The sequence below is a fragment of the Prinia subflava genome, chromosome Z (genome assembly GCF_021018805.1).
Source record: "Prinia subflava isolate CZ2003 ecotype Zambia chromosome Z, Cam_Psub_1.2, whole genome shotgun sequence".
NCBI classification, from domain to species: Eukaryota; Metazoa; Chordata; class Aves; order Passeriformes; family Cisticolidae; genus Prinia; species Prinia subflava.
The window spans coordinates 82,954,144-82,981,650 of NC_086283.1; the positions used below are offsets into that span (position 1 = coordinate 82,954,144).

Genomic DNA, 27,507 nt, shown 5'->3' on the forward strand with positions numbered 1-27,507 from the left:
AGCCCTGTTGAGGCCAGCATCCCGGCATGCCAGCAGGAGGGAACCGCACACTCCTGGCTTTGGGGCAGCAAGCAGTGGGAATGGCTGGTGGCTCAAACATGCAGCCAGGGCTGGGCCGCGCAGCGATGTCATGGAGCTGTAAAGGACCTGAAAGGTCCCTCTCCAGCTCTCTTGTACTGGAAAGGGCCTTAAGGTCTCCCCAGAGCGCTCTCTTCTCCAGACTGAACGAGTGTGGCTCTCTCGGTCTGATCTGCCCTAGGGACTGCAAGGGAAGACTGGGTATCCTTGGGGCACAAGACACATTCCCGCGCTCCACTCTCCAGGGAGCAAGACCACGGGGTGTTCACTTACAAGCCCCTTTTTTTGCATGGGGCTGCAGCTGCATCTCAGCCCTGGATAACGCGGGGATGGAGTGCTCCTTCCCCTGCCCCAGCCTGCAGGGCTGCCGCGATGGCCCTACCTGCCGTGCTTTCGCATGGGGGAGCGGCAGAGCTCCCCGAGCCCCTGGGAGCCCGCGGGCAGACACCGACCGCGCCCCGAGCAGGCGGCTTTCGCTGCGGGAGGATACCTCCCCCAGGACTACGTTTCCCAGCGGCTCCTCCCGGGGCCGCACATGCTCCATGCGGCTCCCGGCAGCTCCCGGCGCGGCGCCCGGTGCGGCGCGGGGGCGGGCGGTGCGGCTCCCGATGTGACCGGCGGCGCGGCGCTGCCCGCCGCGGATCCCGGGGCGGCCACCGGGGCGGCTCCCGGCGCTTCCCTGTGCCGCTCCCGCCGCGGTTCCCGGTGCCGCCCCCGGCGGGGCATCCTCCCGGTGCGCCCCCGGGAGCGCACGGCCCAGCCCCGCCGCCGGCCCGGGCCCGAGCGATCCCGGGTCCCCCCGCCTCGGGCCGGCAGCATGCCCCGCGGGCGAGCCTGGACGCAGGCGGAGGTCAGGAGGCTCCTGTCGCTGGTGGGGGACTCGGGGGAGGCCGCGCTGCTCATGGCCTCCACCTCGCGACCCAACGAGGCGCTCTGGCGGGAGATCTCCCGGGGTCTGGCGGCGGACGGCTACGGGCGCAGCGTGGCCCAGTGCCGCTCCAAGTGGAAGGCGCTCAAGCAGGCTTTCCACTCGGAGCGGGAGACGCGCCAGAGGGCAGGACACCCCTCGCCCCGGCTGCCGCCGCACTACCGAGCCATGAAGAACATCTGGAAGGCGGCCGGGCAGCCCGTCTTTGGCGAACGGAGGATGCCAGGTAAGTGCTGGGGACGGGCGTGTGGGCTTAGCAGGTTGGCTGGATGTGGAGTGCTGGTGGAGCACTGGTGCTGGGTGGACACCCAGGGTCTATTCATTGGTCTTGCTCTTCCTCTAGATGTGGTGAAGCTGCCCTCCAGAAAGTGCAGGTCAACCCTTGCCACACGCTCTCCATCCTCACCGGATCCACCAGGTACGCATGGGCTGAGGCAGCCAGAGTGGGGCTTGTCCTGGCTGTGAGGTGGCAGACACCCCTCTTCCCTCAGTTCCTGAAGCTCTTTTCTGGACCCATTCACCTCTTCTGCAGAGCACGACGTTGGCGAGGACACCCCCAGCACTGTCACCCATCCTGCAGCACTGCTGTCACCGATGCTGCAGTGTGCAAAGGATGAGCCAGAGAATCGTAAGTACTGAGCTGCACTGAGCTGCATGGCCACGGCTCCAGCCCAAGCCCATGCTTGCATGATGAGAATGGGAGGCTAAGAGGATCAGAGGATCCATCACGTGTCCCTCAGTGGGGAGGGATGTCAATGATGGATGTGATGCCTTGGGAAGGCTGACCTGGAGCAGAGACTGGACAGAGCTAGAGAATAAAGTAGGTATTTATTAAAAGGCCTTTAAGGATATACCTTGGGCAGCACAAGAGCCTGACCAGGGGTACACCCAAGGTGATCTTAAAATGGTCACAAAATGGACAACCAGTCATGAGGTCTTACAGTTTTATAAGGTTTTGTCCACTTGCATATTAGGGTTTAATTGTCCAATTACAGCCTCGGCTGTGAATTCTCATCTTTGTTTTCTCTCTTCAGTCCACTATTGTTTAAGCTTTTGGGCCTAAAACTTGTACTTGTTGTCCTTTGGTCTTCAGCAGGAAAAAGATTTGTTTTATCTACCTACTCCAAGAAGAGAGTGGGTAACACTTAATATAAGGCTCAGAACTACACACTTAGGCAGCCAGAATCTGAAAAACATGAAAGCTAAAACTCAAGGCATCAGGTGTGTCTGGACGTCTGTCTCTGCAGGCTTTGGCTCCAGACCAGCCCCAGAGCACGTGGGGATGGAGACGGCTGGGATAGGGCAGGAGGGGGTCCCAGCCTGAGAGCACGGCAAGGCTGCTGGCTGCCCTGTGCACATCATGAGGCGAAAGGTCTGGAAGGGGCAGTGGCCCTCATACAGTGCAGGGATCTCGTGGCTGGTGGCATTGCAGGGCATGTGACTCCCTTTCCTTCAGCAGTTCCTGGCTCCTTGGTTGCCCAGTAACACCATAAAGCTTCAGATGAGTTTGGGCTGTATGTGACGGCCAGAGCTGCCTGCAGCTCCCCTGCCCTTCAGCCCACCCACGTGCATATCCTGCACACCCCTCCCTGTTCACACTTCTGGCGATTTGGCACTGAGGTCATGCGGGATACATCCCTGAGCCTGGCTTGCATAGGCACCCCGGCCATCTTCCCACACTGGGTAACTACCTTCTGTCTCCCCAAATCCCCCTGCAGTTTCAAGTGGATGTGGGATTCTCCTTCTCTTCCAGTCCTAGTCTGTTGTGTAGCATTGCTGTGCGCTGCTCCACCGCTGCTGCCTTCCAGCCCAGAGGTGGCTGCATTGCAGTGGTGGGTGAGTGACTCCTGCTTTTGTACCTAGCTCTGAAATGCACTGGGACCCTGCAGGGGGCTCTGGAGCTGTGGCTAGGGCATTTCAGGCTGAGGGGCTGGCTGGGGCAAGCCCGGCAGACCCCAGGCTGGTGGTGAGCTACCAGCAGGTCCTTTCACAAGGTGTATCTCTCCCCTCTGCTTTCTCCCAGCAGCTGATGGGAACCACATTACTGGAGTGCCACCCACACCTCCTGCCATGCCACGTAAGGCTTTCCTTGCCCTGCTCAGCCCAGTAAACCCCCTCAGCCCCACAAGCAGGGTCTGATATGGTTCTCATTGCAGACGCCAGTTGCTGCTTCCCTCCCCTCTTCCCTCTGGGTGAGTACCATGCCTTGGCTACCATGTCTGTGTGACGTGGGACAAGAGGTGGCTGCAGCTCACAGGCTGTGTCTGCTTTCCATCCAGGCTGTCATGCTGATCTGAAGCAGGAAGGAGCTGAGGGAAAGGCCGGTAAGTGTCTGCAGCTTTGAGCAAGTCTTGCCCTGTGCTCCAGGGCACAGCTCCATCCTCTCCTGCCAGTGAGAAGGGCATGGGCTCTTAGAGGCAGTGTCCTCCCAGAGTTAGTCAAGCTAAATGTGGGGCTTGGGTGTCTGCATCACTCTTGTTTCCTCCATGCCAAGCTTTCCTGACAGGTTTTCCTGGTGAGACGTCCCTGGGGGTGGGAAGAAGAAATCAAATGCTGCCGCTGGCTGCTGCAGCCACAGGCTCCCAGGGGACAGCAGCCATGAGCGAGCAGCCAGCAGCAGGTGAAGATGCATCAGACACAAGCCTGCATGGTAGGTGCTCCCTGCAGCTGCCTGACAGCCTCACAGGAACCTCCTGCAGCCATGGTGAGGTGCCACTGACCCCTCTCTCACTGCAGGGTCTAGCGTGGCAGGGTTGCTCCAGAACGTCGAGCAACTGCTGGTGGAGATCCTGCAGACATCACGGCAGCAGCAGGCACTACTGGAGAGCCTGGCCAGCAACACAGCCTCCCACCTCCACCACCTCTCCCACAGCCTCGAGCAGGTGGGCGAGACCCTGCACCAACTCCTGCTCCGTCCTCAGACCCATCCTGGCCCTATTGGCCACTAAGTCCCCCGTGTGCCCCTTTTTGAGGGTGGCTCCAGAGTGTCCTGCTCCACTGGCGCTCTCCACGCTTCCCCAGATGACAAAGAGGAGCCTCAGCTGTCCCCTGATGCCAGGTGCATTCCCCCATGATTGCCACCATCACTGGCCCCAGGAACAAGAGCTTTGCTACAGAGCTATGGCACAAATCTTTATATCAGAGGTTCCAGATATTTTAAAAGTTTATACTAGAGAGACATTCTAATAAAACTAAAAATAGCTTTTCTACCAGTGGTGACAACTGACCAGTTCTTTCCTCTTCTGTGGGGAATGTTCACTTTCTCACTTTCGAGATGAGGGGAACTCAGCTATTTACAGACCCTGAGAAACTCCCAGCCTACACAGCTCAGGGCAGATGTAATTTTCTACCCTTACAGCAGTGCCTGTTGTGGTCATCACACCTTCCTAGAGGTTGTGCTGCTAGGCTGCGGAGCAGAGCAGGGCCACTGCCAGGAGTGAAGGCTAGGAGGCCCAGGCTGTATCCTATTCCAGGGGAAGAGGCTGGGATGGGTGGTGCTGGGCTGGGGAAGCAGTGTGTGCAGCAGCCATAGTCCCGTAGTGTCCAGGTCGTTCGCAGGTTTCTTCCAGGGGACAATCTGGGGCTTTCACAACCAGTGCTGTGGGATTTCCACATGCTCTGGAGAGGCCCTCCTGCTCCTGGAGGGATCCTCCCGCTTCAGTACATGGACATCATCAGGTAACAGTAGCTGCAGACATGCCATGGCATGTTGTGCCTAGAAAAGGGGCCTCTGACTTTGCCTGGACCCCACCACCTTCAGCAGTTTGTGCACATCCTCCATGGGGATGGGGCAATGTGCTGTCTGCCTCCAGAATTCTCTTTGCCTCATCCAGGGAGAGGAAAGTGTATGTCATGTAGACATCATAAAAATGGTCCTGCCATGCCAGATGCCACTTGCTGGAGGGCTGGCAGGTGGCCTTCTTCTCCCAGAAGAGGAGGGAGAACTTGTAGAAGTCATGACCAAGCCTGGCCAGGAAGGAGGGCAAGCAGTTATCTTAGTCTGGTGTCTGCCAGGGAAAGCTGGAACCTCCCTCAGAATGGAGAATGTAAACCCTCTCCCTTGGAATTATTATAATTTTGAAATTAAGCGGCTCTCAGGCAAAGGGATGGGGGTAGGAATAACAGCTCTTTACTAGTATGTATAACCAGGCAAACCAAACAATAACTACATTAACAACAAAACAGAACCAGGAACCTCGTGGCGGCCTTCTCGGCCGAGATGGAAGGGCTGGGGCAGCCTGACCCCGGTGCCCCTCAGGACTCTGGGGAGCTGGAACGGCAGGAATGAGCAGGAACCCCGCTGGTGGATGAGATGCAGCAGGAGCTCCGCGGTGGCAGCTGGAGCCGTCCCGGCAGGGCAGGGGTGCGGGGCTGCAGCCCAGAAAGACCCCGGGCGGTGCTGAGGAGCGGCGGGAGCCGACAGGGGCTCCCTCAGGGCAGGAAAAGCCAGCTCAGAATTCCCGGGCACACGAGCAGATGGTGGTGGATCCCTGGGACTGGGCTCCAGTGATGACAGTGAATTCTCCCTGCAGTAAGCTGCGGCTTGACCGTGTTCCTTCCGATGCGAGAGAGCGCAGCTGCCCCCAGCCCCGTCCTTTACCTGCCCCCAAAACTCACGGTGTCTCCCCCGTTCGAGAGAAAACTCGGAGACAAAAGAAGCGTAGCCAGGTGCTACCCTCCTCTCTTCTGGCCACTTCTTTTGTTTTTTCTTAAGTACCCATAAGTACCCAGTAGTTAGTTTCCTAGCAACTTAGGGGAAAATTTCTGTAAGTAAAAAAGAAACAAATCTGACCCTCAACAGCAGTCCGTGTTGAAGCAATTGTCATCCTATCTGGAGGGTGTATGGATGATGGATCCACTGCCTGGATGCCGTGCGCGACCTTCAGGTTGAGGTTGCAGTACATGTCCCTGTAGCTCCCTAGCGCGATGTCCCTGAATTCCCGCCCTTCCCAGTGCACACCTTGCAGCTGTGGCCCATTGCCTGCCCCAACACCTTCCAAAGCTTGCCAGGGCACCCCACGTCTTCCAAGTGCACGCGGCAGCTGGCTTGAGCACCCCATGTGTGGCCAAGCCCTGGAGAGGGACCAGGGGCACAGTCACAGGACCCAATAGCGAGGTGACAGGGGGACAGCAGGTGTCACAGCAGAAATGAACAACAACATCGCAGCCCAGGCATCATCTGGCAGGGGAGAAGCATGGGTGGGTAGTGCCGGGAAAGCCTGTGACCCCCCGTGGCCCTGCCCCTCATCCCATACCAGCTGTGCACCCTGGGTCGGAGGGAAAGGTGTACCACAGAGGCATGCTGACCTCGTGGTGCAGTGGGCAGGGAGCTGGGGGCTGTGGGGGCTGCTGGGAGCAGGGCCAGCCCTGGTGGGCATGATGCTCCCACCACTGCATACAAAACATCCCCTGTGCTCCCGAGCACGAGCAGAAACTGCCTGGCTGCTGGCCAGCAGCTCTGGCCCCAGGCCTCACAGTGATGGGGCCACTGCCTGCAAACATCTCTGCCCTGGATTTCTCTACCATGGAACCTATCAGGGTGGGAGAAGAGAAGGAAGAGGGAGAGGGAGAGGGAGAAGGAGAAGGAGAAGGAGAAGGAGAAGGAGAAGGAGAAGGAGAAGGAGAAGGAGAAGGAGAAGGAGAAGGAGAAGGAGAAGGAGAAGGAGAAGGAGAAGGAGAAGGAGAAGGAGAAGGAGAAGGAGAAGGAGAAGGAGAAGGAGAAGGAGAAGGAGAAGGAGAAGGAGAAGGAGAAGGAGAAGGAGAAGGAGAAGGAGAAGGAGAAGGAGAAGGAGAAGGAGAAGGAGAAGGAGAAGGAGAAGGAGAAGGAGAAGGAGAAGGAGAAGGAGAAGGAGAAGGAGAAGGAGAAGGAGAAGGAGAAGAGGGAGAGGGAGAGGAAAGAGGAAAGAGGAAAGAGGAAGGTGGGATCTCCCTTCCTGAGCCCTGCTGCTTGCACTAGTGAAGTTGCAATGGTTGGGCTGGTCCATGTGCCACACTTACCTTGCTGTGCTCCCCATCATTCCCACTGATTACCCTGTAGTGCTCCCAATCAGCCTGCTATGATCCCCATCGTCCCACCACACTCCCCAACACCCGGGCTTGCTCCCTGCCGTTCTGCCATGCTCCTCGCTTGAGTCTACACTTCCTCCTGGCCCTGGGACACCACAGCAGCATTCCTTCAACTCTGGGGTGCTATGGGGCTGGTCCCCGGCAGGAGGTGAAGGTCGGTGAGGGGCGCTCTGGGATGGGGTGCAGGATGGTGCTGAGGAGGATGGTGTTGCAGCAGGGACTGGGGATGGAGGGCGGGGGTATGTCCTGGCGGCTGCAGGTCAGGGTGCATGGATAGCAGCGGAGGTACAAGCGGGACATCGCCTTGTACTAACTAACGATGTACTAAGTGTACATACCGGGGTGAGGTTCTGGGAACCAGGGGGTGCAACGGGGTGCCGTGGGGGAGTAGGGGATTGCAGGGAGGGGTGCACTGAAAGGGGGCAGCAGGAGGCAGGCGGGGAGGCATACAGTGGGGTGCAGGGGGTGCAGTGAGAGGTGCAGGGGGTTGCAGTGAGGTGCAGTGAGTGGCACTGAGGGGTGCAGGGAGTGCAGTGAGAGGTGCAGGGGGTTGCAGTGAGGTGCAGTGAGTGGCACTGAGGGGTGCAGAGGGTGCAGTGAGGGTGCCGGGGGTGCAGCAGGGAGGCGGCGGGGGGCAGAGGGGTGCAGAGGGGATGCACGCGGGTGCGGTGTGCCCTCAGGGATTGCGGTCTCCATGGTGCAGATCCCTGCCCGTCCGTGTGGGGCGTGACCCGGCTGGAGTGACAGCTCAGTGGCCAATACAAACTCGGAAAGGACAGGGTGGGCGTGTCTGTCCGGGTACACCCGCCAATCACAGGGCCCGTGGTGGAGAGGGCGGGGCTCCCCGTGACGTCACGGGCGGGGCACCCCCGGCCGGGGTAGCCCCGGGACTCCTGCGGGCGGACCCGGGGCCCGGCCCGCTGCGGACGGGGCATCTCCGCGCCCGCACGGTGCCCCCGTGCCGAGGGGCTCGCCCACCGCCGCGGCCCTGGGGTCTGCTTCACTCACCGCCTCCTGCGCGCAGCGCTGGGCGGGCTGGAGTGTCAGCACCCTGCGCTCCGGCCTCTGCTCGCAAAGCATCCCATGCCTCAGTCTTGCCGTGCCCCCTGCTGCCCTCCAGCTTGTGCTCAGGGCAGTGCCAGAGGGCTGGTGGGGCAAGGCTGGACCCCAGCCTCTTCCCAGCGAGCCCCGAGTCCTGGGATGCAGTGCAGGGGCCGGTTCCAGCAAGGGTAACAGGTTGGCACAAGGGGTTGCAGATGGGGAAGGGTTTGAGATAGACACAGCCGTGGCCTTTCCTGGCGGTGTCCATCACAAGCCCTGCGTGTTGAGATCCTCCCCCTCCAGACACATGCAGTGTGTCTGCACTTGCAGGGCTGGAGCGACAGCCAGGAGGACAAAGGGAAAAAGGGTGGGCTTCTTTTGGAGCATGCAAGATCTTCTCCAGGCTAGAAATACAAGTGAAAGCACTAGCATGTCTCAGCAGGATTTCAGTGTTGCTGTCTGGTGTCCTAGGGACACTGAGGATGCTGCTCGAGGGACAGCCTGGGCATACAACTCCTTCTGCCTCTCTTACACACAACAGCTTGCAACAGGGCAGCTGAAACCCAACAGCCAACTGCCAGGGCAGCTAGAATGGATCCCTGGGGTAGTAAGGGGTAGGTGGGGGAGGATTTTTCCCTGTTTTTAACCCGTTCTGGAACAAGTCAAAGCTGTACCACTCTCCTGATCCTCTCCTTCCTGCATGGCCTGCCCCAATCCAGAGCCTATGTTTAATATCTAGAAGAACTGAAATAATAAAGTTACCTGCCAGTGGCAGCAAGCTCTTTGCCCCTGTACCTCACTCCCAGCCAGCATCCTGTGACCTGGAGGTGGTGCTCTGTGGCCACTTGAGACCAGTCCTATCTTGCAAACCTGAGGTACAGGTAGTGTGACCCAAATGACTACCCTGAGAGTAGCTTTGGGCTCTGTCTGTAGTTGGCTGCTAGTAGCTGAATGCTCAGTCCTGTGTCTTCCCCACTGCATTAGCCACTCCTCTTTACTGTCCCAAAGAGTGCCCCGAGGCCTGGGGTGACCTGGTGAGGCATCCCTGATGCAGACCCCCTGGCAGCAGCTTACCCTGCAGCCCAGCTCCAGTGGCTACCCTGATAAAGCTCCTGGCCACAGCAAAAGCATGAGGTATTGACATTAGGAACAGGACATGGCTCTTGAGCCTTACGAATCCTTCTCATAATCTCCAAATACTGTAGGAGAGGTTTACCATGGTGCATGTGACTCCCATTGGCACCCTGCACACACACTGCCCCTGCATCCTCACGCCTCTCCCTTTGCCAGTGGTCACAGTTCACACCTCAGTCCTCTCTCCCAGGCTGCTGGATGCCTAACCTTCTGCCAGGGATGGGTCTGCAGCCACTCCGGCAGGGTATCCAGAGGGGTGGATGCTGCTGGGCTCTCAGGCAACCCAGCTGGCCTTTGGCCCCTTCCCTGTTGCACTTTCCTTTAAAAACAAGATATTTTTCAATGGAAATAGAATCACTTTCACCAACAGCTATTAGTTCTTCATATGTGGAAGAGAAGGCAATAAGAGAGTGTTTAGGCTCATAGACATGACCTGAAGGTCTCACATACCAAAAAACAACACCTAGAATCTCCCCTGCCAAACAACCATCCAGATGGGATGCAGCACCACATGGATCAGGCAGAGGTATAATTCCAAAATTCAGAACTTAAGTGAAGCAGGAGAGGGTGTCTAAGGACAAGGAAAGGAAGCTGCTTTGATGTGCATCAGGATGTTTATCTTGGTATCAAAAGCCCTAGTTCTCTTTTTTAATGAAGTGGCTCCTCCCTTTGAAGTGGATCCTCCTGTGCTGTGTATGGCTGCAGCTCAGGGAGATCTTGCACAGACTTCACCCTCCTCAAACATTAATTTTTCTCTTGTAATTTGCCTGAAAATTCTGAGACCAAAGTGAAAACTCAGGGATGAGAACAGCCAAGCTGCCTTTGGACCTGCCAGACAGAGGATGGGGTCAGATGGGTTGTTGAAGGCAGGTTGAAGGCAGGGTCCAGGGAGATGCTGTGTCTGGGAACTCTTGGCACCTCCTTGCAGCAAGTACAACCTCGGGGTGTACAAACATTTATGAGGTCCCTTGAGAGGAGGTGGGGGTTGCTCCAGGTCCTCCCACACAACAGGGAAGATGCCTCCAGCTCAGATTATCCACCTTCCCAACAGGAGACAACTTCATTAGTTAATTAGAACAACAACCCTCATGGGCTTATCTGGGATTTGTAGTTGTGCTGGCAGGAGATTTGCTGACTGCAGGCAAGCCCTGGGGCAAAGCTTCTCAGGAGGACTTGGCAAACGGAGCCCTCAGGGACTTACCTCCCTTCCTGCTGAGCCAGGAGTCTCTGGATTGCACTTGTTCCAAGCCCATTTAATTTTAGCCAAAAACACTCCTCTTCAAAATGCAGAGCCTTGTGTTTTAGCTGTGGAGGTGATGAAGCATATTTATGTAAAGTAAGAATTATCTGTAATATTCCTCTCATTGTAGGCACCTCTCACAGTCCAACAGGAAGCTTCAATATGATTTCTTTATAGCAGTCTCCACTGAGAGCTCTGTTCATACATAACAACATATTGCTTAGCACTTGGGACTCAAGGGAAATTTTAGTGGTAGCATTTGAGTGGGGGAAATGATTTTTAAGGGAAAACTTTAATCTGCAAGCCATAAAGGGAACAGTGGCTTTGCATCCTATGGACAATGTTCTCAGCCTCTGCTAACATGATTTTATCTTCCTCTGCAGGCTTGCTTCTTAAGATAAATTTATCCAGGACTCCATTTGGTGTAACAGCTTGATTTCTGTTGGTGCAAGGCTGATTTCTCACAAGAGCAACTGCCTTAATTTCCTACCAGTTGACAGCAAGTGCAGCTGCATTTTGTACTTGTAGACTTTGTCCTTGCAATCACAGCCCTTCCTCTGCTCACCAGCCAGGATGTGCCAAGGCTGCTCCTTCAGCATCACCCCTCTGTGGGCTGTAGATGCCTGCTTCAGAGATAGAACCACTTGACTTCTTTGTCCTAACAGAAAGAGCTTGCAGGACTCACAGATCCTACCCCAAGAATCATCCAAAGGGATAGATCTGAGCTGCAGCACCCTGGTGCACCCCTGGACATTCCCAAACTCTCATTGCTATGGCAACAATTTAGCAAATTTAGCACTGCAAAATTATTTGCTGTTTTAAGCTGTTGCCAAGATCTTCCTCAAAGGCTCTTTGGGGGTTGTTTTGCTCTGGTTTTTCATGTAACTTCCCCCCCTTTTATGTGCTCTTCATTTTGGCACAGCTCCCTTCCTTGAGGGATGACCTTTCCCACCCATTTACTCACTCTGCTCCTTGGCCATGCTGGCCTTGCAAATCTTGTTAAAGGACGTGTTCATTTACTGGAAGTCTCCAGCATGTGGATCTGAGCAGTTCTTATGCTGTCTGCAGGCAGTCTGCCCCCCGGCTGCTCTATTAATTTCTCTTAGCAAGCTCTCTGATTTCTATTCAGTTCCCTTGATGAAGTTAAGCACGACTCAAGTGTTTTTTCTGCTCAGTAGAGCAGGTCTTCAACAGCCCTCTTCTAAATTGCCTGGGATGAAGTCCTGAGTCCAGCCCCCCCACAGGTCTCCCCACCAGCCTCTCCAAGAAACTCAATTTACAGCAGCTAAAAATCGTGATGCTTTGCATCACCACCACATTTTCCTGGTTTCCCATGCCTCAGGGTCCCCCTTTCCTGTCTGCTGCTCCATTCCAGCCATGTGACCATGGCAGCTGCTGTTTGTCCCTTGACACATTCCCCTTGCAATGCTCTGGTCTCTGTGGGTACAGCCAAGCATTTTGTCCCTCATCTCCAAGGCCCCTGAACCCCTACCCTCATGCCAAACCGAGCATGCCCTGCCACCCTTTTGTTTCACTTCTCCAGGTGTTGTGATATGATGTGCTGCTGAGACAATACTAATTCTCAGTGCCCTGGGTCCCCCTGAGAACATCTTGTCCCTGTTCTGGGCTGACTTTGTCACGCTCAGCTCTGTCTCAGTTCTATGGGACAGGTACCCATGGCAGGGTGTTTCCCAGGAACAGGGCAGTGGAAAGCTGCCCCATGGCATTGGAGCTGGGCTTTCTCCATATGTAGCTCTATCTCCCACTTGTGGGTGCCTGGCTCCCACCTGGCCCTCACCCAGCATGCAGCTGACTGGGGCTGAGGCTTTGAGGGGTCCCTGGTCCCAGCCCTAAAGGCTGCGGCTGGCAGCAGGGAGGATGAGACCTGGGGCTGGGGCATGGAGGAGAAGGAGGAGTGATCAAGCAGGCTGTGCGTGGGTTCCCCCAGGGAAAACAGGGTCCCAGCACAGAGCTGCCCATGGTACAGGCACTGCCTGCAGGGCTGAGGGACAGCCAGGGAGCGAGCAGAGCAGGCAGGTCTAGTGCCTGTGAGCTGTGTGGTGGTGCCAGCCGTGGGTGATGGATGGGTCTGTGTGGGGAGGGCAGTCAAGCCTTGCTACTCTGATGAGAAAATCATCGAGTGGCTGCAGGGTGCTTCAGGCAAACGGCAAAAATAAAGAGAGCAGCCAGGGCATCCTCTGAGACCTTCATCATCCCTGGAGCAGCACAGTGACAGCCATGTCCGGCCAGGAGCAAGCTCCGTCTGTGTCCACCATGGGATTTACACTGACTAAGGTGGAAAGGCTTTGCCTCCCTGGGGTCTGGCAACACAGTGAGCAGGAGAGCTGAGGACTCCCAGGGCAGCTACAGGGGATCTGTTGCCTCTAGAGCCAGGATTTCACCAGGATACAGGGAGAAAATGCCGAGCTGGGGACAGCAGAGTTACATATTCCTCCCCACACACCTGCCTGGGGACCCACCAACCCCCAGGTGACCAAGCTGGTGACATCATCAGCCACCCTTCCCCCCACACTGCTCAGCCACAGTGCTTAGCAAGGGGCACAGCACCCCTGTGCACCCAGAGAGACCCCAAAACTTTGGCCCTCTCACCGCCCCATCTGCTGTTTGCTGGTCAGGCACACAAGGCCAGGGAGAGGAGGAATGCTGGGTCCTGCCTACATGCACGCAGTCTGCTGCAGGGCTCAATAATTCAGGCCTGACACATTAAAGTTGCATGGCATGCAATTGCCATCTGCAACGACAGACTGCGTCAGGGCTGCTGGGGGATGAGTTCGGACAGCAGGCATTGGGCAGGCAGTGGTGGGAGGGCCCGGCAGCCCCCGAGGAGGGCAGACTGAGGGTAACAGGCAGAGCACCTCTTCAGTGCAGATTGCGGGGGAGGAGGTTGTGGCAGAAAGCACAATACCGGTGTTTGGGCTGCACATTTCCAAGAAGCTTGTGTTGGAGCAGGCAGTGCTGGCCCAATGGCACTGACAGCCCAGCAGGCAGGATGTAGCTGGGATGCAAGAGGCTGAATCAGGGTGATACTCTTCCCAGGGCTGCTGCCTTCTCATGCATCCCCTGTGTCCCCTGCATCCTACCTGTCAGGACAGAGGCTGTGAAGTCTTATGCTGCCCCACACACCAAGTCAAAATCCCTACCCAGCTGTGTCTATCCCTAGGTCGCTGCCACTACATGACCTGATATAGCTTGAATCCCCCATCCCTCCCCAGCATTGAGGAAGCAAGGCTCTTCATCGGCTGTTCCGGGAGTTGGTTGCCATGGTGATGTCAGATGTACCTGGCTGTTATAGGGATACTGTTGCCATGGTTATGTGGTTGCTGTGCTCGGTAGAGGCAGGGATGGAACATCGGGAAAGCAGTTTACACTCTGGGGGTGGGAGTCATAGAGACCCCAACTCTGTGAGCAGGAGGGGAAGGCAGGAGAGTCCAGCCTTCACCCCAAGTGCATCCTCATGGGGCAGAGGCTGGAGGCTATGGGGAACTATGACAGAAAAGCTCACTAGACCCATAGGGATGAACACACTGGTGCTCCTGACCTTGGAACAAAAGAGGGGTGACTGAGGGGAATTGGACTCTCCAGTGGTGTGTCCCAGCATGCTCCCAGACAGGCTTGGTGGGAGAGGCACACACACCCCCTGTGCTGGCTGTCCCACAGGAGAGACATGCTTGGTGCCTGGAGCAGTGAGCAAAACCCTTCTGTCCTGCAGTACTGTGTGTGCTGCACCTGCAATGCACTGAGATGTGCCCCGAGCTGTGCTGGCCTCGTGGGCAGGGGAATGGGTTTCTGCCCACCCTGAGACTGGGAGATGAAGTGAGAATGGGGATTCCTAGCTCTCAGCAGGGAGCCCATGGGCCCCCAGGGATGAGCTGGGCTGGCAGAGAATGCCTGGATCCCCTCCAGTGCTGCTTGGCCAAGCTCCTTCCCGGGCAGTGCGGTCGAACGTGTGGCCTGTCCTTGAGATGAAAAATGCAGTTGCAGGTTTAATTAAAAGGAGAGGGAGCTCTGAGCCACACCAGCAGCCCAGAGAAGCAGAGTCTAGCACAGCTGGTGTGTGGATCCTCCAGGCTTCCCTGGGCAGCTCTCCTGGCTAAAACCCCAGCCCACCTCCTCCAGGACCCCTCAAGGGTCCAATCCCACGTGTCACTCCCATGGTGTCTGCTGTGGGGCAGGCCAGGGGCTGCTGCAGCTGGCTGCAAGGGGACAGCTCATCCCACCACTGGCTCAGTTATTGTAGAGCCTTCACAAATTTGGCAAGCAGCAGCTTTGCACTTCAGCCCTAGAGCAGTGAGACAGGGGATGAGGGATGGGTAAGGATGCTGCATGCAGCTCCGACACCTCCATGAAACTGGGGTGCATTAGTGTAGAACAAGCTTGTGCCCAGTGTGTGCTCCTCTCCACCCTCTTGCTGACGTGAAAGCTAAAGCGGAGCTCCTCATACTCTGGGGGCTGCTGCTGCCAGTGGGGTCCAATTGAACTTAATTAAAAAATTAATCCTTAATCTACCACTTGGCCAGATCAGACAGGACATTCTGTATGGCAGGGACAGGGCTGGAGGGTGAGCTCAGCGGGGAAGGAGTGTGGCAGATGCAGGTTCCCCAGTCCTTGTACAATGACTGAGGCTCCTGCCCCAGCACAGCACAGCACACCTGCATGCCAGGCTGGCTCCCCATGGCCATATCCCACACCAAAGACAGAGGCAGCAAACCCCTGAACACACCAGCACTGCCCTGGTCCTCGACAGCTCATCCCTCCTCCTGCTCTGCCAATCCCATCCCCACAGTCCTCTCCAGCTGCCCTCACAGACCCCTAAGCCCACCCCACTCTGACCAGCTGGGGCCCAGCTCCCAGGCAGCAGTTTTAATTAGATTGCAATCCTATTACATAGCTGCCTGCCCGCCTGCAGTTGCTAATCCTGTTAAGCATCCAGTAAATCTCCCTGTGCCGAGCTCTGTCCCCAGGGGCACAGAGAGGGGGGCTGCCGGTGGGTGGGCTTTGCTGAGCTAGGATATGGCTGCTGGGATGCAGAGCTTTGCCTCAGAATTCCACCGTGAAGACCCCTGCAGGGCTGAGGCATTCTCAGGAGATTGGGAAAGTCCCCACTGGGGTGAGAAGTGTCAGTGAAACTTTCCCTGCCCTCTCTGGTCCACCTTGACCCTGTGAGCTACTGAAGCAGATTGAAACCCCCCTGTCCTTGAGGTACACACAGCCCAGGTATTTGTCAGCACACCATGGTCCCCACTGGCTGCAATGGGTACTGAGCCCACAGGTCTGACCATAAGCCAGACAAGGGGCAGGGGCTGAGAAGGGCCTGTCCCAACTGGGTCACAGGGTACAGTCCGTGCAATGCCCCTCCCACTAGTACCCAGTGCCCTGCAGAGACAGGGCTGGTAGCAACAGCAGGGACACAGGGTCACTAGTCCACTGCTCCTTGGGTGTAGCGACATGTGGGATGCTGAGGCAGGCTGCCCCAGACAGTGGGGTGCCACCAACAGGCTGTGGGGTCTTGGGGATACGGCCCTTGCAGGCAGAGCCCTCTCAGATGTATGCATTGTCATGGCAGGCAGCACCAGAATCATTCCCCAGTGGCACCAACCTCCACAGCTATGGGCTTCCCACAGACCTGCAGGCTTGGAGAGGATCCCAGATGCCTTGGTACAGCTCTGCTGCTCCTGGGTCAGTCATTACAGCCATCCTGTGAGAGCACAGTGCCCCAGCAAAAACATTCCAGCCTCGCACTGTGTCATGCCAGGAGTCAAGATTGCGGCCTCTGCTCCCCACCTCTTGCCAGCCACTCTGCTCTGTGTTGGAGCTGCATCAGCTCTGGAGCAGCCACCACAGAGTAGCAGCTCTGACTGAGAGCTAGAGACTGTTGCCATCCCTCCCCTCCAGACCCAGCCACATCCCCTTAGCACCTCCATGGCCTGGCAAAGAGAGGAATGTGACCCAGCTCAGCCCTGAGACCCCACAGCTCTGCCCCAGACTGAGCCACAGCAACCCCAGGAGACAAGTTCAATCAGGCTGTAATTGGAAGAACAGGGCGGCACAGGTGATTGTGTGCCTGCCCAGAGGAGTCCTGGCACTCCCAGAGATGGGTGGCCAGCAAAGAGAGTGGGTGCCAAGCCCCACAGGGCTGCTGTCCATGACAGAGGAGTCTGAGCTGGTGTCAGCATCAGCTGGTACAAATACTGTTGATGGAGGCCACAGCGGGGTCGACGAGCCCCAGCTCCTCCTGCTCATTGACGCAGAGCTGGTACCCACACCCCTTGCGCCGGGGCAGCGGCCCCAGGCGCCTGCTGGGCTTGGCACGGGGCGGCAGCAGGAAGCCGACGCTGCCGGCAATGAGCAGGTGCCAGATGCTGTGGATGTAGAAGTAGTTCTCCTCTGTCTCCACAAAGGCGTAGAGCAGCACTGCCGCTGCTGCGATCAGCGCTCCTGGGCACAGGTAGAAAGCCCAGCGCTTCCAGGTCGGTGGGTAGCAGTGGCGGCGACGGATGGTGCGAGCCGTCTGTGGTGGGGAAAGGGCAAGCTGGAAGGGGGACCCACACCAGGGACAGGCACAACTTCTGTGCCATGGTGACACATCCCTCAAGAGCCAGGGAGAGGGGTTCGTGGGGAAGGGTGAAGGCAGCAAAGAGGAGATGCTGGCAGGATGCTGAGCGCAGCCAGGTTGGGGACATAAGGGACACCATCTTACCCAGGCGACGGCCATGATCCCCAAAGCAAAAAGGCTGGGCCCCAGAAGGTTCCAGAGCCCGTGACGGTCCATCTGCAGAGCCATGGAGAGTAGCATGGCCCCTAGCAGGTACAGCACCTGTGCGGCAGTGAGGCACCCATCAGGATAAATCTCTTCCATGCCTGCCCTGCATGCCCCCTCTCCACACTTGCCTGCTTGACTATGGGCTGGAGCCGGGCCATGGCGATGACAGTGACCCAGACAGACATGAGAGAGCCCAAGAAGTCACAAAACTGCAGCACATCGTACTCCATGATGCAGAACACCACAATGCCAGGTTGGTCACAGGCATGGTAAAACTAGGGTAGCAGGGAAAGTGTAAAAGAGCTGTCCTGCCCAGGCTTAGACCCTCGCCTGCCCCTCAGCTGCCCCTCACCACACTCACAGTGGAGAAGAACATGGTGAAGATGTAGACAGCAGCTTCTAGGAGGTAGTGGCTGCGGACAGCAATGGCCACGGGAGGCACAAACATGACATTGCTGAGGCACAACAGCAGTGTGGAGAGGAGCTGGAAGCCATAGGAGAAGGCCTCAGCATTGTCTGTGCAGCCCCAGCCGTTCCAGCCTGTGATCAGGGAGAGCTGCTGTCACTACTGCAGCACTCACAGGGGCTGGGGGGGTGGACCAGGGAACCCCCTTTCCAGCACCCTGCAGAGACCTGGCACGAATGGATACTGGGATACAAAACCCGCGAGGAGAAGGGGAGGATGCTGGGGGTCTGTGGGTTCCTGGCTCAGCTCTCACCAGCTTTGCACTCGCAGGCAGCATACAGGTAGTTGTTGGTGCGCAGCAGCTTGCACTGGCCGTAGATGCCGCAGTCGTTGATGCAGGGTGAGAGGTAGGCGCGCAGGTACACCTCAGCTGTCACGTTGGTGCAGGGCTCAAACCTGCAGGGTGAGAGAAGGGGGTCAGCCCTCACCCTGTGCCCTCAAGCAGCTCCTGCCTCTGACCAGAGCCACCTGTCACACCCACACTTGGCAGGTGTGCCAGCCTGAGTGAGCAGGAGGAACGTGGCTACACCTAAAGCCCCTCTGCCTTTCACAGCACACTCAGCTGGTTCCTATTTCATTTGGGTTTTGCTGTGCAAACATTGTACCCTGCCCTTCAATGCCCCTGTGTGAACCAGTCAGGGAAGAACTGACTGTGAATGGCAACTCAACAAGAACTAGGAAGACAGAAAAGGAGTCAGGGCAGGCCGGGCACACCAACCCCACCGCCCTGTGCTGCCCACGCACAAGACTCTGGGCACTGCCGGCACCTCCTCAGCTCTGCCACACCAGAAGCATAGGCAGCCCCACAGGCTGACAGCACGTACCAGCTGCTGGCTGGGCACACACAGGCACCCCAACACACACAGATATGCACACAGTGTCAGCTGCATGTGTGTCTGCTGTCCCATGACTCTGTCCTCACACAGTCAAATCTGCACATGTGTGTGTGCAGAACATACACAGCCCTGAGTGCCTGAACAAAACCCTGACTGCTTGTGCAAACCAGAATATGCACACAGAGCTGGCTGCACATATGCACCCAAACATGCATGCAGTGCTGCATGCATGCTTGCACCAAATGTGCATGCAGCACCATCCACACTCATGCATCCTTGCATGTACAGACACACACACATCAGCCTCACTCTTTCACAGTATTCCAGGCAGACACAGAGGCCAGGAGCAGAGCTGCAGCACAGAAGCAGTCCCTGGAGATGCCAAGCAGAGCCCCAGCTGGACCAGAGATGCCCCCTCACACGCAGAGCAGAGCCCTGTCCTCCCAGCAACGGCCCGGTCCCCTCCCAGGCGTGGGTACAGATGGGCCCTGCTGCGGGGGCGGAGAGGCACTGACAGATGCCCGGCGTTCGCGAGTTGACAGGCACTTCCTAACCGCGAGACAGAGGGAAGAGCCGCGGGGACCCACAGATGGTCAGGCAGACGCGAGATGGAGCCATCCGTGCCCACGCAGCACTCACACGGTGACACACAGCCCGCAAAGCCACATGAGCGGAGACGCAGCGCAGGAGACAGGCACACCCACAGACCCACGGCACACACAGGCACATGTCACGGTGAGGACATCCCCCCTCGGGGCACAGGGAGGGGATATGCTGGGGCACTTACCCATGCTCTGTGGCACAGAGCGAGCGCAGGCTCAGGTACCAGCTGCCTGTCTGTGGGTAGGGAATCCGCAGGCGGCTGAGGCTGGCTGTGGCATTAACGGAGAGCAGGAAGCCTGCCAGAGACTCTGTGGGCCAGAAGAGCTCTGTGTCAGCAGTGCAAGGTCCAGCCCCCTGCCCTGGACAGAGCTGGAACAGGGACACAGTACCCTGTGCCAGGCTCCAGGGCCACATGCCCCCATGGTCTCTACAGCCTCCCGCCACCCAGGCTCTTGCAAGACACAGGCAGTTGTGACCCTGTGGGCATGGCAGGATGGACATGCACAGCCCAGCCTACCTGTCTCACAGGTGACGGAGGTGTTGTCACTGGATGTCAGTGGGACTTCATGGTTTAGACACCCAAACACTGTCACATTCTCACCACACAGGGAGCTCTGACGGCAGAGGAGATGGCCTTAAACCGGAGCTAGGGATGTCCCCTGCTCTGACAGCACTTGGATCACAGCACACCAACTAGCAGTGCCCTAACCCACTGTCCTTCATCCAAGAGCACCCCAAACCTGGGCCTTGGAGTACCCTAATCCGTTCTCCATCACCCAAAAACTTCACAACCACCCCAAATCCTGCTCTCTGCCCTGCTGCAACCTGGACATCACCCATCTCCCATCCCATCCCTGTTCCAATCTACCCTGCCCCGTTCAGGGTGTATGAGGCCACCTCACCACATTGAGCCGCAGCTCCAGGTTGAGCACCCCACCACTGTCCAGCACTGGCAGGAGGTTGATGACGAAGACAGCAGGGCGGTCAGGCGGCACTGACACATTGGGCCCGAAGAAGATGTAGAAGTGGACAGAGAAGGTGTCCAGCTCGTTGCGCAGTGTGGGCCGGACAGGCCAGCACCGCTCTCCAGCATGTGAAGTGACAGGAATGGGGACTGGGTGCTTCGTGTCATTGGGGCTGGTGGGTGGAGGGCTGTCCCCCAGCGCCAGCCCACCCACGGAGCCAAAGGAGTGGGGCATGTTCATGGAGGCGCTGGAGGGCAGGAAGGGCTGCCGGGCCAGGCTGGGTCGGGAGCAGTCTGGAGGGACAGAGCCATCAGCCTGGGCACAACACAGTTCCAGCCCCCTCTTAGTTCCCACCTTCCCTTCTTCCCATCCATTCATCTCCATTTGCAACCCAGCCCCAACACCTCCCAGCATTCCCATCCCAGCAGAGCTGGGTATAACCCTATGCCCAGCTGCAGACAGATCCTTTGGGCATCCTTTAACCCCCACACCAGAGCAGAGTCAAGACCATGCCTCCACCCACACGTCCACATGCATCCTCACCTGTGAGCTGCACGGTGACCTGGAAGGAGATGGTGCCCAGCACCCCAGGGTGTTTCTCCACCAGCACATAGTACCAGTGCTGCCAGAAGGGCAGGTCCTGTGCCAGCTGGCAGGGACTGTGTTCCCGGCAGTCCAGTGTTGTGGAGTTGTGCAGGGGGGGAGCCTTGGCCCGCACACGCAGCCAGAGTGGGCAGCCCTCGGCCCCACGGCACCGCAGCACCTCCACAAGCACTCGTGATGTGTAACTGGGCACAAAGACCCTGCAGGAGAGCAGTGCCAGGTTGTGCCCATCACTATGGACTAACAGGGCTGGGGAGGGAAGCCAGAGGGATGTGAAACCCTCATCTCCCCACCCCGAGGTTGCACCCTCCTTAGGAGACCTTCTAGCACTCACTTGTAGAGGCAGGAGCGGTTGTGGGGGGCCATGCTCTGCTCGGTGACATGGCCGGGGTACAGCACAGCGATGTTCACCAGGCGCTGCACAATGAGCTGTGGCTGGAAGAGATACTGGCACTCCTCGTAGAGCCCCTGCACCAGAGGAGAGTCAGCACAGGGCAGTGGGCACAGGACATTGCCCTACTTAGGACACCTGCCCTGGGCACTGCCAGCCCAGTGCAATCAGACCCCAGCCCTGCCCTGCCATGGTCCCTCCAGGCCCTTCACCTTAACGGAGATCTTGCCCTCATCTTTGGGCAGGTGGGCAGCCAGGAACCAGTCCCCAGGCAGTGGGCTGGTGACATTGAACACTCCCGTGGTGCGGTTGGGCAGGGTCCAGGTGAGGGTCAGTGCGAAGGAGCCAGGGACGGCCGTGTCCCTGGGGAAGTGCGTGTGCAGCGGGTTAATGACGGAGGGAGCCCCTGAGCGGAAATACCTGCAGGAGAGACAGCAGTCAGCAGGGTGTGGGCTGGGCATCGTGGCAGGGCAGTGTGTCCTATATGTGGGTGTCTTCCTCTATGCTTAAAGACATCATGGAAGCCATCTGTAAGCTGAGACCTTTCTGGAGACTGAGCTTTCCTGAGTGGGTGTTCAAGCAAAACAGTTCATCTATGAGATGCACAAAACAGTGGAGCCTGCATTGGTCCTGGGAAGATGAATCATGGGGAGGGAGTGTACATGTTGTCTGGGTTTTGGCTGGGATAGGGTTCATTTTCTTCTTAGTGACTGGTGCAGTGCTGTGCTTTGGATTTAGTATGAGAATAATGTTGACAACACACTGACATTTCAGTTGTTGCTCAGCAGTGCTTGCCCTAAAGCACTTTTCAGTGTCCCATGCTCCGCCAGAGAGCAGGTGCAAAAGATGCCAGAAGGGAGCATGGCCTGGAGAGCTGACCCAGACCGAAGGGATATCCCATGCCATACAGAACATATTCTGTCCCATATAGAGGCTCCTGCCTGGTGTATAAACTTAGGAGAGTTGGCATGGAGCCACCAACCACTGCTGGGGGGCAGGTTGGGCATCAGTCAGCATGTGGTGAGCAACTGTGTGATGAATCACTAGTCTTTCTTGGCTTTTATTTCTCCCTCTCCTTTTTGTTACTGTTGGTATTATTGTTATTATTGTAGCTGTTTTATCATTAGTGTTATTGGCATATTTATTTTGATTAGTTAACTGTTTTAATCTCAACCCACGAGTTTTAGGTTTTTTTCCATGATTCTCCTCCCCACCGGGGGAGCAGGGGAGATGAGCAAGCAGCTGTATGGTACTCAGTTGGCAACCTGCACTAGTGGAACGTGTCCCATGGTAGCAGGCTGGAACAAGATGATCTGTAATGTCCTTTCCAACCCCAAGCATTCTGTGGTTCTATGATTCTTTGACTCTATATGTACACACGCTTGTGGAAGCAAAGAAGCAGGCAAGAGCAGGCAAGCTGTGGGGCAAATCCAGGCAGGAGCAGCAGAGGCAGGCAGGAAGGATACAGGCAGGCCAGGCTGCTTACTCACACGGTGATGCTACGGTCTGGGCATTGATCCCCAAAGGTGCCACCTTGCTCCTTGAAGGTGATGAGGTTCCAGACGGCGATGACTGTGTCCTCGGGAATGTGGAAGTGGAAGAGCTCAATGCTGGCAAAGGAGCGGAAGGGGCTGAGCTTGCGTGGTGTGCGGGTGAAGTAGTCAGTCACAAAGAGCCCATCTGCAAAGGAGATCCAAGGGGCTCTCAGAAGGGTGAAGGACTGGGGAGGGGGTTGTGGAGCAGTCCCCTCAGAGCAGGCCCACTACCCAGGCTCTGAGTATTTCACAAGCATCCAGCAGCCTGGAGGCAGAAGGGGCTGGGACAGTGCCATTTCAGTGAACCCCCAGGGGTGATGTCAGCTGTCCCCAGCTGTGTGTCCCAGCCACCCCCAGCTGTGTTTCCCGGCCCTGGCACAGTCTGCATAATTTCTGGTTCAGCAGTGCCTCAAGTCCAGTTCACTGAGCTGTGGGCGCTGATGGCCTGTAGCCTGAGGAGCCCAGGGCCCAGGCTGCTCATGCTCTGCTCCCTGCTTTTTACCTGTAACAAGTAAAGGGACATTCTTCATGGCTTCAGCTATGCTCTAGCAGGTCAGCTCCCACAGGAACACACACTCCCCCTCATCTGCCTGCTGGGGAGGCTCAGCACTGAGCCCATCATAAAGCGCAAAGTTTCACCCTAGAGCCACAAGTAGGAGCAAAGCAGAGCAGTTCCTGCACTGCCTCCCAGCTCTCCCATGGTTTGTGGAGGAGGAACGGTGCACATATGTGTGCACATATGCACACGTGGGTGCTGTCTGTATGCACCATGCAGTGGAGGCGTGCAAACCCACATCCATGGGGGTGTGTGCCTGTGCACAGCCCCATGTCTGAAAGACGCTTCCTGCAAGCCCACAGCACAGGTGGGGGCCACCTCCCTTGACCAGCTGCCTGACATGTCGATTTTCAGGGATTTCCAGGAGCCCCAGCAGCAGAGAGACAGCCACTTCTTTGTCACAAGGGAGAGCAGGACGCGAGACAGCAGCCATAACTTCACCTACCATTACTACACTACACCAGTGCCAACCTGGGAGACCCATCCATTTTTCTCTAGAGACCCAGCAAGAATGAAATACCCTCTTCAAAATCTGCTGGAAAGAAGGCGACCAGCAGAGGGTGGGCTGGGAGCAGGTCTTTGCCCAAGAGGACTCGTCCAGTGTGAAGTGGGACAGCTGAGAAGAGGGTCTGCTTTGCATCACATGTTCTTGGCTGGGAGCGTGCGCATGTGCTTGTGTGCACATGTGTTTGTGCTGCATGTGTGCAGCCCCAGCAGGCTGTGCACTGACATGCATCTGCTCCCTTGTCTGGAACAAAGGCAGCTCCTCCTCCTCTTCACTCCCAGCCGGCACAAGCCAGGCATGAAACACCTGTCTCCCCAGTGCAAGAGCAGCCGATCCAAATTTCTCCACCAGGAACCACCTGGTCACTCCACAGCCCCACATGGGGACAGTGAACTGGCAGGGCATCCCAGGAAGGGTGTTGAACACAACTCCAGAGGCAGAACTGGGAGAAGGACCCAGAGCTACCCAGTCCCAGCGCAGCACCCTCATGCTCACTCACCCAGGGCAAGGTGAGGGAACTCGTTGCCTCACCAGTGGGTTAGTCTGAGGCGCCATGGCAGTGCAGCCAGAGCACGGGAAAGGTGCTGGAGGATGGAGTGGGATTGCTATCCATGGACGTGGAGTGGATGGAAGGAGAAAAGCCAAAGCCCTTCTGCTTCAGACCAGCGGCCTGAGCCGCAGGACCCCAACCGCGGTGCTACAGCCTCAGGCCGGCGGTCAGCACCGCGGACAGCTCCGCGGCCGGCGGTCGGCACCGCGCACAGCTCCCGCTGCCGCCCCACCGCTGCACCCCGGCACCGGCAGCCCCCGGCTAGCTTCCCCGCTTCCCAGGGGATGCCCTCTCGAAGCCCCCAAGTATCCTTCCGCATCCCGGTCACCAGGCCAGCTCCCTGCCCCATAGCCTGCTCCTGGTCTCACATACTGTCGTCGATGTATCCCCCGCATATCCCGACGCCCCGCTGGACACACACCGCCGTCTCTGCAGGCTGTCCATCTCCGCTGCCCTCTGCACGCACACAGCCTTCTGCCCTGCATCTGCAACCCCCCGGGCCCACTCACTGCCCACGCACACGCCTCCATCCCCGGGTGTTCCACAGCCTGCGTCCTCCTTGCACGCACCCCACTCTCATCTGTCTCCATGCCCCATTGCATGGGTATGCCGTACCCACGGCATGCTCATCACCGTGCCCCACTGCACTCACTGTGCCCCACTGCAGGCATCCCATTCCACAGAAATCAGTACCCCCTACGCAGGCATCCCTGTACCCCGTTGTGCAAACCCATTCCTGCACACGCATCTCTGTGCCCCTTGCACCCACCTCATGTCCCAGTGTTACGTGCACCCTGTGCCCCAAGGCACCCCACACCAAATTGGAGACACCTCTGTACTTTGCTGCATACCTGCCCCAAACCCCACTGCATGCTGGCCCCATACTTTGTGCCACACTCATCGTGTCCCATCACGTGTGCAGCCCACATTCTAGGATGCCATCCCCCACAGCTGTGCCATTGTACTCCATTCTCATCTGCACCCTGCCCCACTGCATGCAAACCTCACATCCTATTGCTTGTGTAGCTCGTCCCAAACTATGCATGTACCCATTCCAAGCTCATCCCCTGTGCCTCACCACATGGACCCCCACACCCCACATATGCAGCCCTTCTGCCCACCGCATCTCACCCACTCCCTGCCCCACTGCACGCACACCCCGCAACCCATTGTTCGTGTAGTTCACACGCATCCCAAGCTCATCCCTCTGCCCCACGGCTCCTCACAGAGCCCTGTGACTCACACCTCCAGCTCCCCTGCCCACCGCACACCCCCCGTGCTCCATTCTCACCTGGCCCCCGCCCCACTGCATGCACACCCCAGATCCCACAGCTCGTGTACCTCACACCCACTACACGCTCAATCCCGCTGCCCCACGGCACGCTATCCTGCGCTCTGCCGCTCGGACCCCCGCACCCCGTGCCTGCAGCCCCCCTGCCCACCGCACACACCCCTGTGCTCCAATCCCACCCGCCCCACTGCGCGCACACCCCACATCCCGCGGCTCAGGTACCTCACACCCATCCCAAGTTCATCCGTCATGTCCCGCCGCACGGATCCCCCGCTCCGCACCTCCTGCCCAGCGCACACACCCCCGTGCTCCGTCCTCGCCCGCTCCCCGCCCCACTGCGCGCACCCCCACATCCCACTGCTCCCGTACCTCTCACCCATCCCGAGCTCATCGCTTGCGTCCCACCGCACGGACCCCGCTCCAACACCTCTCCCACCCACCGCACACACGTCCTCCGCGGTATCGCCTCGCCCCCGTCGCGTCGGCACCCTCGACGTGCCCTCCCGCGCCCCGTCCCGCGCTCGCCCACCCGCCCCACACCCGCGCCCCCTGCCCCGGTTTCCCGGCGGAGCTCACCGGCGGCGGGCGGCGGCAGGAGCAGGAGCGGCAGGAGCAGCAGCGGGAGCGGCAGCGGGAGGCGCTGCCCGCCGCCCCCGCCGCCCCGCCGGGCCATCGCCGCCGCCGCCGCCGCCGCGGCTGCCTTGGGGCGCGCGCCTCCGGCCGCCCCGCCGCGCACCGGCGGCCCTGACGTCACCCGCCCCGCCCACCGGGACGGCCTCCCGTGCCGCCATTGGCTCTAGGGCACGTCAATCACCGGTAGCCGCGCCACGCCCCGCCTGCCCCGAGAGACGATTTCGCCCACCGCGTACCCCCCGGGATGGACCCGGCGCTGACCGGGGCACGGGGGCACAGCGACACAGGCGGGAATGGAGATGGGAGGCTGCGGAAAAGGGACACCGGGCTGGAACCCGAGACATGGGCCGGAAACTGGGGCGCAGGGCTGGGGGCAGGGACATGGCTCTGGGGACAGAGACACGGGGCTGAAACGGAGCTATGAGCCGGGAACGGGGGCACAGGGCACAGAGACAGCAGCTGGGGCAGAGACACGGGCTGAGTCCAGGAACAAGGCGCTGAGGGCAAGAACATGGTGTTGGAACTGAGATACCGGCTGGTAATGGGGTCACGGGGCTGGGGGCAGGGACATGACTCCGGAACCGAGACATGGGCCAGGAATAGGGTCACAGGGCTTGGAACAGGGACATGGTGCCGAGGACAAGGATACAGGCTGGGAACCGAGATATGGGGCCGAGGTACAGGAACATGGGGCTGCAGACAGGGACATAGGCTGGTGGAGAGGTATATGGCTCTAGAGACAGAAACAATGACTGGGGACAGTAATGTGCTTCTAGGGGACAGGGACATAGGCCTTGAGACAGGAATAGATCCTGGGCACAGAAATATATAATGGAGAGGGACATGGAGCCGATGGTATGTCCTGGAATTAAGGAAAGGGATGGGAGACAGTGAGGGCTACCTATGGAGCCGGGGGTAATGGGCTGCCTGTCCCAGAGGGAGCTGTGGAAGGGGGTCAGGTGGTTTTCTACCAGTGGCTACCATCTTCTTAAAGCAAATTGTAGCATGTATCTCAGAGAGGAGGTGTCCCACAGAGGGAGTCTGGGCACCACCTGCAGGGATGAGGGCATCTTGACCGGAAACTATCTCATCACACTTTCCCAAACTCCCTGGACTCCCCTGACATCACCATCTTCCTTGGCCATTATAGAGGCAGCAGGTTACTACTCATGGGAATGCTCCTCTCCCGTCCGGTGCTCCCCACAGGGCACCCTAGGAGCTGCAGCAGGAGCAGCCACCCCACTGTGTCCCAGACTGACTGCCCAGCAACCTCCCTAGAGTACAGACCCCTCCAGGCATGGTTGG

At 58.2% G+C, this 27,507-nt stretch overlaps 2 protein-coding genes across 2 annotated transcripts; one reads left to right on the forward strand and one right to left on the reverse strand.

The window, feature by feature from the left end:
• Positions 1-475: 475 nt before the first annotated feature.
• Positions 476-4,215, forward strand: LOC134564551 (uncharacterized). The gene is made up of 9 exons (XM_063423445.1): positions 476-1,232; positions 1,350-1,424; positions 1,539-1,634; positions 3,033-3,083; positions 3,163-3,198; positions 3,286-3,330; positions 3,513-3,656; positions 3,743-3,888; positions 3,979-4,215. Exons 1-9 carry the CDS (start codon positions 476-478, stop codon positions 4,078-4,080), a joined length of 1,452 nt encoding a protein of 483 aa, XP_063279515.1. The 3' UTR covers positions 4,081-4,215.
• A 12,325-nt stretch (positions 4,216-16,540) lies between these two features.
• On the reverse strand, positions 16,541-26,276 carry TMEM8B (transmembrane protein 8B). The gene is made up of 13 exons (XM_063422909.1): positions 26,146-26,276; positions 22,623-22,812; positions 21,345-21,552; positions 21,076-21,209; positions 20,682-20,941; positions 20,076-20,431; positions 19,691-19,787; positions 19,358-19,481; positions 17,988-18,130; positions 17,630-17,808; positions 17,397-17,543; positions 17,206-17,322; positions 16,541-17,016 (listed from the first exon to the last, which is right to left on the reverse strand). The coding sequence occupies exons 1-13, from the start codon at positions 26,240-26,242 to the stop codon at positions 16,681-16,683; spliced, it is 2,388 nt and encodes a 795-aa protein (XP_063278979.1). The 5' UTR covers positions 26,243-26,276; the 3' UTR covers positions 16,541-16,680.
• Between the last annotated feature and the right edge of the window lie 1,231 nt (positions 26,277-27,507).

Coding starts and splice junctions, on each gene's coding strand:
- LOC134564551 (XM_063423445.1), top strand. CDS start 476: ATGGGGGAGCGGCAGAGCTCCCCGAGCCCCTGGGAGCCCGCGGGCAGA. Junction 1,635..3,032: donor AAAGGATGAGCCAGAGAATC/GTAAGTACTGAG, acceptor TTCTCCCAGCAG/CTGATGGGAACCACATTACT. Junction 3,199..3,285: donor CCCTCCCCTCTTCCCTCTGG/GTGAGTACCATG, acceptor CTTTCCATCCAG/GCTGTCATGCTGATCTGAAG.
- TMEM8B (XM_063422909.1), bottom strand. CDS start 26,242: ATGGCCCGGCGGGGCGGCGGGGGCGGCGGGCAGCGCCTCCCGCTGCCG. Junction 18,131..19,357: donor CTCTGTGCCACAGAGCATGG/GTAAGTGCCCCA, acceptor CTCACCCTGCAG/GTTTGAGCCCTGCACCAACG. Junction 17,544..17,629: donor TCACCATGTTCTTCTCCACT/GTGAGTGTGGTG, acceptor CTGCTACCCTAG/TTTTACCATGCCTGTGACCA.